This window comes from Asterias rubens, chromosome 1 (assembly GCF_902459465.1).
Source record: "Asterias rubens chromosome 1, eAstRub1.3, whole genome shotgun sequence".
Lineage (NCBI taxonomy): Eukaryota > Metazoa > Echinodermata > Asteroidea > Forcipulatida > Asteriidae > Asterias > Asterias rubens.
Window position 1 is genome coordinate 4,173,847 of NC_047062.1, and position 10,982 is coordinate 4,184,828.

The 10,982-nt window shown below is 39.3% G+C and overlaps 1 protein-coding gene across 2 annotated transcripts; it reads left to right on the forward strand.

Moving 5' to 3' along the window:
- Window positions 1–1,946: 1,946 nt before the first annotated feature.
- On the forward strand, window positions 1,947–9,014 carry LOC117293618. Of its 2 annotated transcripts, none has more exons than XM_033775991.1 (2): window positions 1,947–2,211; window positions 6,722–9,014. In XM_033775991.1, the coding sequence occupies exon 2, from the start codon at window positions 6,738–6,740 to the stop codon at window positions 7,761–7,763; it is 1,026 nt and encodes a 341-aa protein (XP_033631882.1). In that variant the 5' UTR covers window positions 1,947–2,211; window positions 6,722–6,737; the 3' UTR covers window positions 7,764–9,014. The 2 variants fall into 2 exon arrangements, with proteins under 2 accessions (XP_033631882.1, XP_033631872.1); XM_033775981.1 differs by lacking the exon at window positions 1,947–2,211 and adding an exon at window positions 2,577–2,738.
- Window positions 9,015–10,982: the final 1,968 nt, after the last annotated feature.

Sequence of the window (10,982 nt, forward strand, 5' to 3'; positions counted from 1 at the left end):
TAAAAAAATGAATGAATAACAACTGCCGAAATGATTTCACTTAATAATTTCAGTCACGTTATCTTGTAAAATGTAAATTGGAAGTAAAACTGTCATTTCTGCAAATGATTAAGTCTACGTTTAACTCCTTACCAAGTATAAGACACCGGTTGTTGTGTTGATCAAAGAAAAACAAAACTAAAAATAAAGTGTGATATTTGACCTGAATGCAAAACGTGTAAAAGCTTGGACTGCCGGTCTTGTTTAAAAGAAAGCATAATTTCACCATAGCTGACGGAGACAAACATTTGGCCATTTTAAGGATAAAACACCCTCTTTCAATCGACTTTTCCAATATGATGTACTTTCTCTTTTTCAAAGGTTATCGATCTATCAGTTTTCTGCGTACCTACCAACTTGTGGGGTTTAACCTTGTGAGTTGGTCGTACGTAACAGAATAAAAAAAGTAAAAAAAAATTCAAATTATTGGCTGTTATATCTTTAACAAATACTGAAACTTGGAATTGAGAAAAGGGTTTGACTTGAAGTTTGGAGCTGAGATGTTTCATAAACCGTTTATGAAGTATATTTCGCGTAATTTATTTCTGGTCAACTTGAAGTATTATGACATATGGCACAGGGTCAGTTTTTAAAGTTAACTTGCTACGTATCTAAAAACTACAATTGTGTGTTTAGAACCGTCGATCTTCTTTTGACATTGTTGACCACACCCAGGTCCACTCGCCCCCTTTTTTATTTTTAAGATTTGTATATCTTTTGTTTCTATATTTTTAAGATTTATATATCTTTTTTTCTATATACACCCTTTACAATGAAGAACAATTAGGTTTTAGAGGTTATAAACAATGGATTTTCTTTTCTTGAGCAAGCACTTTTCCTTGAGTGAAACAGAGGAGGAAAACTCACGTCCTCCCAATCGGGCGTGGTGGTCGGCTATCGAAAAAAAAGGTTGTCCGATAACAACACAGCCAACGATATTGGAGGGACGCAGGAAGGAGTGTTTTAAAATAATATTTAAAACAAAATGTGCACTTGTGATATTTTAATTGCCAAGTGAATTTTGAATGTTCTTGGGGAACCGCCTTTTTTTTTGGGGGGGGGGGGGCTCAAACAAATTTATTGGGTGGGGTCCAGGGGCCGGCCTAACGGCCCCTGGTGCCATGGGGTCCAGGGGGCGAAGCCCCGGTGGGGGTACAGGGGGAAAAGCCCCCTGGAGCTCTGAGCTTTCTGTCGTTTTGGGGGTGAAACATCAAGCCTCTTTATGCAGAAATTTAAAAAAACATACTTTTTAAGCACTTACTTTTGAAGCCCACCGAGCCCCCCCCCCCCCCCTGGGTGCTCCGTTGACTCGTATGTTGTACCTTATAGCTCCATGGTTGCACAAACACGTTTCAAATCAAATATTCATCTAAATCGTTTTGTGATTCTCAAAATACTTGGCCTTATTGTTTTGTTCAATATCAAGTGAAATAGGTCGGTTACGCAATTTTAATATTCAGAATTGCGTAATAAAGTACTACGCGCTGAAATGCTATGACTTTCCAGAGATGGTTCATTGTGAGTCAGAATTATTCTCGAACCTGGCAATGTTCAAACCATGCGACCGCGTCCATACTTCATGTGCATAATAAATATTGACGGGTCTTTGTGCATGATATGTATGGGTCGGCCTTGTCCCCTCGGTCTCTGCGGTCGCTGTATTTCACATTGTTCTCAAAACCCGCGATATATATATATACACACTCAACGCTTTACCATTACCTAATAGCTCAAGAATGGCCAATTAGATCACCCGATATTAACAACGAGGCTGTGTTTTTCATGTAACACCGATACCGATTGGCTAGGATCATTATAAGACCCGCCTAACCGTGCTTATGGCTCTGGCCGTCAAGTTCAGGTTCAGGTCACATTTATAACGAAGGCTAGCTTGCTGCTGTGTGGATTGTGTGTAGACTGCTTTATATCATTATATGTACACACATACGTTATAAACGGCTGAATTGCACTTGTCGTTTGCTGGCACATGTTGGCGTAAATTCGAAATTAAAATGGTGGATAATTCATACAAGGGTTAGCATTTGGGATACCTGTATCGCACCGCCAACTTGCGGGGAGGAACACGGACTGGATACGGGCTAAAACACTCCTCCAAAAGGGTTCGTCGTTCGGTGTTTTTGTTTCGCCGTCGTTGTCGCACACAAGGACAAGGTTAGTCTAGAGTCTTCATACATTAACCTAGATAGTTACGTAAGGGCGTGTCAACGTGAGATTTATTCTACCCCAAATGCCACCTTTTCGTCCCTTTTCGTTGGAAGATAGTAAGTTCAGTGTGTGCCCGTGTGTACAAGTTAACCCCCTCTGCAAATCACAGCCGTGAAAAAAAGTTGAGAGATTACGTAATGTGTCGTAATCGTGGCAGTGTGAAGGTGCAGAAATGAAAAGTGTCTGGCCGGCCCCATACAATGTACGGAACTGATGACACTGCGTCAGTGAACCATTCGCAGATCAGCAGCAGAAATATCAATTCATGTTCGACTCTTTGACAACTTTGATGACACTTGAATGACTGTCTCACTGTATATGTACCGACACGGTGTATTTTAGTACGGGGTTGTTTACAGTCATACATCCCCATGTATGTTTTTTTGTCATCGTGGCGGTGCGTTCAAACTGAATATGGCTTTGTCTATCGTTGGTTTGCTTCGGCAGCATTACTTTCAGAGTGAAATGGCAAGGTAACGTGGTTGTTTTATCTGAGCATAGGGAATGCTATTTATTTAGGATAGAAACATGGAGGACTAGCGGATGATGGTGGAAATACATTTATGGTAGGCCTACTCCTCCTAATCTAAGTAATCGGACTACAAAAACATTCACTTGACTTTTACATAGGACTTAGGAGGTATTTTTACTCGCCACTGAATATACTGGTCATGACCTGACGAAACAAATCAATGAGTTGCTGTTTTTGTGTAGACATGGCATGGAGGTAGTCGGAAAGTTTCCGGGACAGAGCATTTTTTTATTAAACCACTGTTTACAGTTTAGTTTGGTGCTCATCGCGAAATTGTTTATGGAATGGGACATGAGTTCATTTTTATTATAGTAGGCCTACCTTGTGTAAAATCTTGAAAGGCATCGATGATCTTGGGATAAAGATGGAGCCATTCATCAGGTCTAGGACTAATCAGGTCCATTACCACTTGAAATAATACGATCATTACTTTAAATATTTGTATTAATAAATAAATGAACAAAAACAAGCAAATTTGCCCCTATCAAATATGTTATAATTATTATTAAATGTTGTAATGTTATGTTTAAATATGACCATGGATATGAAAAATCAATTTGTATGTGGATGCTATATATAAGGGGAACTATTTTGTTTCTCTTTGCTGTATAAAACCATGGATGACAGAAATGATGTGAACCATTCGGCCATTACAATTTATTACACCCCACTCTAATTGCCCATTCTATTGCTAAACAGTGGTGTCAACCATAATAACAATCACACCATATCACACACCATGGTTGTATTATACCTCAATTTTCCAATCCATAAACTGAAATGTTTGTTAGTACCCGCCATTTGATTTGCTGATCGCCGAACAACCTCTGCGATTTTTGAAGAATAGAAGCGAACAAATGTTTTTCCGTCTGAATGGTGCATTTTTTTCAGAACATAGTTTTATTTCTGTGTGTGGGCCTTCGATCATGCTCAGACCATAGTTTACCTCCATGTTGTGACCCTAAGATGGCCTTGCTTTACCCATGGAGGCTTCCTCCATGATGGAGGTTACCTATTATATGGTGTCAATTCATGCACTGTTGAGCAAAGTGTTCCATCCTTGATGTGTGAGAAAAAAAGAGGGTTACATGTTACGTAACATTACATCGTATCAGACCATTATCGCACATGCGGCCGTCTTGCTCATAAACAAAATGTTACCTTTTTGAAGTGGCTTGTTTGTAATATGGGTGCTGGGTTTCATTTGTCATGTAAGACATCGTTACATCATCTCTTTTTGTGTGAATTGTATTTAGGTTTACTATAAGATCCTTGCTCTATACTTAGATGATGCTCTATGCATCTTTTCCTACCTCCATGCTCTATGGATGAATCAATCTAAATTCTGCCTGGGCCCAAGAAACTTGCATTCACCTTATTTATTATATAGCTAGTTGCAAGGTGTGTATTTGCATTATATATTTGCTTTGAGTCAAATCGTTTTTTTATATTCTCGGGCAGTAGTAAAACACTTTATTATTATAGGGAAAAACACAATCAAAATAACCAAATTATTCAAGAAAACCACAAAAAAATACAATCAAAGCAGAGAAGAAGAGGTAAGTGCACCAGCTGGAGCTCGATTGAGTACCGACGGGAAAAAAAGTCAGGTGCCATCCACCTCTCGCGTTGCTGCTTTTTTCAGGTTGGTCACACTGGAGAAATAAATAAATACTTAGGTGAAACTTTGGCATAACTATTTGGAATTGAAAGTGTAGGGCCGTGCAGATTTTTACATCAATTATGAAAGTAATGATTTCATAATAAAAAAAACGATGACAACCCATCTCAAGGTGAATCTTATGTTTGTGAAATCGACAGTTATTTTTATATTGATGATTTTAAAAATCATGCCCACACCGATACTTCTTACCTACAAGGTCTTATAGGCCTCCTAAAGACTAGTATTTGTCTGACCATGATGAAGGGTATTGTGCCACGTTCGATTGGCTGGAGGGCGTTTTTAACCCAACGAATGCGTTCTGCACGTTCCCACCACTGGGTGTTTTAATGGTACACAATGGAACAAGTTCATGAGCCAACTGTCGAAATTATGGAAAGAGAACTTCCAGACTGCACTGATAGTAATTTGAAGAGAAGATCGAACGGAAAAAAAAATTGAAAACATTTTTTGTGTACAGACTTTACTGCCTAATGAAACTGGAGAATTCCTATTACGCGTGCTATGCGCACAATAATGCATAGATATTGCACTGTTGACCCGAAGTGCTGACCGCTGTACCCTAATGCATATAATGGTCACTGGTCAGATAACCTTTTGAACTTTAATTTTTACTGCCTATTTCCCAGCTGCTATTATATTCCCGACCCATAAACAAAAACCACTGTATGTTGACCGTCAGCTTTGGCCACTCAGCCCTTCGGCCCTGACCGTTACGTTTGACCTGCCTGACCATTAAAGTGACGTCAGTTGGTGAAATGGGGGTCAAGTATCGGTGAAGTCATGCAATATTGTAGCATAGGGGTTTTGTGTAAATTTACACAAATTAATTTAAACAGTTTTGGGAATTGTGAACAGGCTCCTTAAATCAGTTGTCCTTGCCGTATAATTAATTTGGTTTAATGTTTTATGCAAGTGTATAGGGTGTTTTGTACGTTTACACCAACTATTTTTGCTTGTACAGTTTGAGAAGGCCTCTTATTAACTGTCCATGCTGGGAACATGTTTTGTAGTAGGTTTTATTCAAGTGTGAGTGTTTTTTTAACGTTTACTACACAACCACAGTTTTGGAATTATGAAAAGGTCTCATTATGAAAAGGTCTCTTGTAAATATAGTTTGTTTTTCATGTTTTATGCGTAAGGGTTTTGACAAATTAATTTTATGCAGTTTTTGAATTATGAAAAAGGCATCTTATCATTTTTTCCTAGACATGGAATATTATACTTCTTTATGTTTGCTGATGCTCAGTCAACAGCAAAATAAAACGACAACATGTTTGGGTTTTTTTTAAAGATGAAACCGCGTGTTTTACACGGAACGTAAGCACGAGGGGAAAAGTTCAAAGCATGCAGATCTCTAATTCAATTTCACTAGGTCTATAAATCACAGATCTTGAATGTACAGTACGTGCACAACGAACCGAATAGGTGTTATCAGCAGTGATGTCAATTATAATATCACTGTTAAAACAAAAGTTAATGGCCTGACGTTTCAACCCTTGCAGAGTCGATCTTTTTAGCCTTCGAGAAAGACTCTGACGTCAAGCCATTATCTATTTTTCAATGATACATCATATTTTCTCGATTTGTTTAACAGACAATTTGAAAATCTATATATTCAAGTTGTTTGAAATACATGAAATAATGTACACGGGTATTTCCCAAAATACATAAAGCGTTTCGTGACTGAGCGCTGGAGGTCACCGGACCTAAGCTCTGGGCCCAATGTCATAGAGCTGCTAAGCACAAACATTTGCTCAGCATGAAATTTCATCCTTGATAAAAACAGGATTACCCACAAAATTTCCATTTGTTTCGTGTTGCTTGTTACTATTCAGCTGTTGTTTGCTTATCCTGAAAATAACGTGGAAATATAGTTGGTAATCCTTTGTTTATCAAGGGAGAAATTACATGGTAAGCAAATTGTTTTGCTTAGCAGCGCTATGAAATTGGGCCCTGGTGTTGTCAGAAGCAGAGTGTGGGTTCGAAGCCCGGACACTTGAAGTAGAACCCATGAGCAAGGCATTTAACCACAATAGTAAAACGGACTGTGAAGGGGGTAACCCCATTAAAGCAGGAGTTGGTGGCAACGTGCCTCTGGTTGCAGTTGATTTGGGTCAATATCAAATAAATGATAGCCCTCTCATTAAAGTGGCCGTCCGGCCTCGTAGTTTTATGGCGAAACAAAAAAGTTTCCTATAAGTTTTAAAAATAAATGTGTTCTGTGTTATTAATTTTCTCAGGTGGCACCTAGTCGCCATGTCGTCCCCTGACAATGGAAATACGGACGGGAAGACACCCGGCAGGTTTAAGTCTGAACCCGATCCAGATATGCCGATAGAGGGCGACGACGAAGCTTCCGAACTTTTGATTAACATCAAAGAGGAGCCGATGGACGAGGATTATTATCAGACCTATTCAAATACCAACGGAGACACGTGTCCAAGCGACTCGGCCGAAAGTGCCGAGTTGGATGATGACGTAGAGTCAAATAACTTCGATAAAATTCGTGAGACCAACGAAAACGTAATGCAACAAACCGTAGTTACCAAGATGGCGATTGCTCCAGTTACCACAGTGCCAAACGGTGGAGGGTTGAGGTCTAATATCAAGACGACCAAAATACTACCGAAACCCATGAAGTTTGCCGGGATGACCACAAAACAGGTTGTTGCTTCGACACGCTTGCTGCCTGTCGGCCTTAAAACATCGTGCCCCATCCCGATCGCTCTGACGGTCAACACGCCCGAGGTGGACCCGAAAGCGAAAGCTGCTCTGACCACCAGCCAAACCTCGGCCCACCATCTCATGACTCTTGCCACAGAGGCAGATAAAATATTGAAAAGGCAAAAGAAGACGAGTGAGAAGGGTTCTAATTCCGATCACACCGACGATGACAAGTTGAGTTACAGTGAGGAGGAGGACGGGATGTGCACCTCAGACTCCAGTAACGGACTCGACCCTTTTGCGAACGGCTCCGATCAGACTTTGACCCTGATTCAAAGGCGAGCTGCCGAAGCATCTTTGTCAGCATCCAAGTCCAAGAAAACCAAGAGAAAACGGAACCAGTTACCAGACGACTTGAAAGATCAGACGTACTGGGAGAGACGGCGGAAGAACAACGAGGCCGCAAAGAGGTCCCGTGATGCCCGCCGTGCCAAAGAGGATCAGATCGCGATTCGGGCTGCATTGCTGGAGCAAGAAAATATGAGACTCAAGATTGAGGTAGCAGCCCTCAAGGAAGAAACAATAAAACTGAGGGGAATGCTTTACGATAAGCGATGATAGACACGATAAAACAATAATGAACTTATCCCTTGCCGATTTTTTTATTTTATTGTTTATTTATTGTTTATTTATCGTTGTTAGCGTCCACTTGGCTTTCCGAAATGTTCATTTGGCAGCCATGTTTTATCAAGTTATTGCCTTCATGCATTGAGAGAGAAGATCGCATCGTTTTGTACATCGATATCAGAGAAAGCTACAGGTGCCTTGTGAGCATTTTTGGCGAAAGAATAGTTAAGCTGCCTTTGTATTTGAAAATGAGCGCGAAATGGCACGTGTGAATTTCATTGCAACATTTTGGGCCAAAAGTTTTCGGAAGCTTTTCTTACATTATTTACCGGGTAACGACTTCTTTGCGGATTGAAGCGATATTTAGTTGTTGGAAATGAATCTTTTTAAGGTGGTATGGCACACTTTTACACTGCACGTTGTGCAGTGTGTTGGAGTATGGGTGACTTTGGTCTAGAGAAAGGACCACTAGGCTTTGATCATTTCACTTCAGCCGGTGTCCCATGGAATTCCGTCCAGGAGATTCTGTGACCCGTAATATGGGAAAGTAACATGGGCTGGAGAAGGATGCGTTATCAGAGGAGGTTTGTACATAGTTCGCCATATGGCCTGGGGACACAACCTCCTGCCAACCCGCAACGTATAACGGATAGTAACGAAATACTTATCACAATCGCTAATGACATCGCTTGCAAAATCTTCGCTGGTTTCTAGTCGGTATCTGCGTTACTTTTTCTGTCGTATTTGTTTTATCCCACCAAACTATCAATGACTGTACGCAGGTTCTTGCTGTTATTTTCATTTACAGAGAGACAACTCTCACATGATCACGGTCTTCTTTTTGTGCTTTGTTTGTATGCGGATATATTTTTGAGTGACATGGAAGGCCCATTTTAGGCAGAAGTGTGTACCAAAGTCACTAGGTTTACTCTGTTGACTTATTATTTTATACCTTTTTATCAACCAAACCAAATTTCAAATCTCGATTACCTCAGGTTTTTTTTTTCTTCATCTGTCTACTACGCATAAATCAAAAAAAGAGGAGCGAAGTTACCGTCATGAATTTTACTAAAAACTATTGCATTATAATGTATAGGCCTACGTTGTTCAACGAAATTTGTTTCAACAGAATTATAATTATTATGTTCCTCAAAAGAAACCGTACATGAACTTTAAAGACATTGGACACTATTGGTAATTGTCAAAGACAAGTCTTCTCACGTGGTGTATCTCAACATATGATTGAAATAACAAACCTGTGAATTGGTCGTCGAAGTTGCGAGATGAATTGATTGATTTAAATAAAAAGTTAAAATGTTTCTTTTTACTTTTTCTTTAAGTTAGGACACCCTCGGTGAGCACTAAAAGTAGCTAAGAACCGACAGAAAAATCTTACTTAGCAAAAAACAGGAAACCAGTCAAAGACCCATAAGTAGAAATCGATACAACTGGTGCCCCTCTCATTGTTTTGCTTAAATAGCAAAGGAAAATTGGTTAGCCACCACCGTGTTATTTTTAAGATGGCGTTGTGATGACGTCAGTGTAACAGTGCATTGATCTCCATTAGATGTACTAAATCAATGTTAAGGGTGTATGACCGTCAAGTTGGGTATGTATGAACTTACGCGGGTAGGTGTAACCGCGGGATTTAGGATAATTTTACAACCAACAAAATATACATGTCTTTGTTAATAATACAGCGGTATGGTTTACTGCAAGTCTGACCTCGATCTCTACAGCTGTTTACCTTGCATAATGCATTTTGTGAAGATGACTACCACTAACATTACCTCATTGTACAAACAACTTCATATACAGGCCTATTGTTTGATTTACAATAATTATAAGAAATACAAATCTTGATGTACGTGGCAATTTAACTTCTCAGTGAATCGATGCTATAGTTGTTACATACTTATACAAAGCAATGGTATAAATCAAGCCATGGGTAGTTGAGTGTCATTGACGATTGCTGTGTATCAACATCCATAATATCAAAACTTGGTGTACAGTTGGCTTTTCCGTTTGTCATCAGAGCAGCGGCCATTCAACACACGAGGCCAACATGTCGCAAATTTTCTGCGAGAGTTGGAAGACATTTATTTCGTTTGCAAAATATGAACTGGCTTTCATCTTTTAAGTTTACTTTTCAAGGCGAAATTTCAGATGCAAACAGTCTTGCATTCGTACAAAGTTCAAAATCACTTCTAATCGAGGAGTCGAAATCGGGGAGCCATCAGTTCGCGCGAGAGCAGTGATCTCGCGAGAGCACTATCTCAGCGCGTGGGCCGATTTAACGACTTGTCCACAAGTCTAGCGTGTGCATGGTAAATATTATAAGTAGACAAGGAATTTGAATTTTTGTTTTATAAAAAGCTTGGTTCGATGTTTTCAAACTATGTTTTTACCCAATCGTTTATTCGAAACTTACATCAGTTAATTTAATCTTGCCTTTTGTCAAGGTACATGAAGGTTGGTGTAATAAAAACTTGAGATGTGGTGACTAACTTTGCTTTGGCCATTAAGGGAGGGATGCTTCTATACTATTAGTTTTGTTATTACCACAGACAACTTTTAACCAAACCAAGTGGTTAAACAATGATGAGGTCGTTCTCGATTAAATTTCCTGTAATAAATTTAATGAATTGTTTTTAACTCGCAATGGATTTCGAAACATCACAGTTTCATGAAATTATATTTATCGGTTTTTTTCAGCGGTGGAAGACGGTTATGTCCATATACAATATGAACTTGGTCGTGTAACTAAAAAAAAAATATAGCTGCATGTAAATAACAGCAAGTATAAAATAAAATGCTTTAAAAATACCGGTTTCTGGTTTTCTCTGTTTCTGTTGTACCATGATTATCCGATTCCGATTACATAACACAGCCATGCATTGGGTCATTTGGAAATGATAGGAATATGTGAGGGAGTACACATGGTGAAGGATCTGTAATAAACACCTCAGGCCAGTACAAGTCCAATTTTTTCGAGTTTATTTTATTTCAAAGGGTGACCAAAAAAATCTTAAAAAGTGGGAAGGATACCATGCCGCATCATGCCTGCCTGCTAACATAAGGAATATCCCGAATCATGTTGGTTTGGTTTAAGTGATTTAGATTGCTTTCGGAAATAATTCCTTTCAAAGTTTTCCCCGAACCAAAATGTTGACAACATAGGGACACCGCCAACATATAGGGCTACAGATA

Excerpts from the sequence above, each read along its gene's own strand:
- LOC117293618 (XM_033775981.1), top strand. The coding sequence starts at position 2,641 with ATGTTTTTTTGTCATCGTGGCGGTGCGTTCAAACTGAATATGGCTTTG. Across the intron at positions 2,739-6,721 it reads TTTCAGAGTGAAATGGCAAG|GTGGCACCTAGTCGCCATGT; the intron begins GTAACGTGGTTG and ends TAATTTTCTCAG.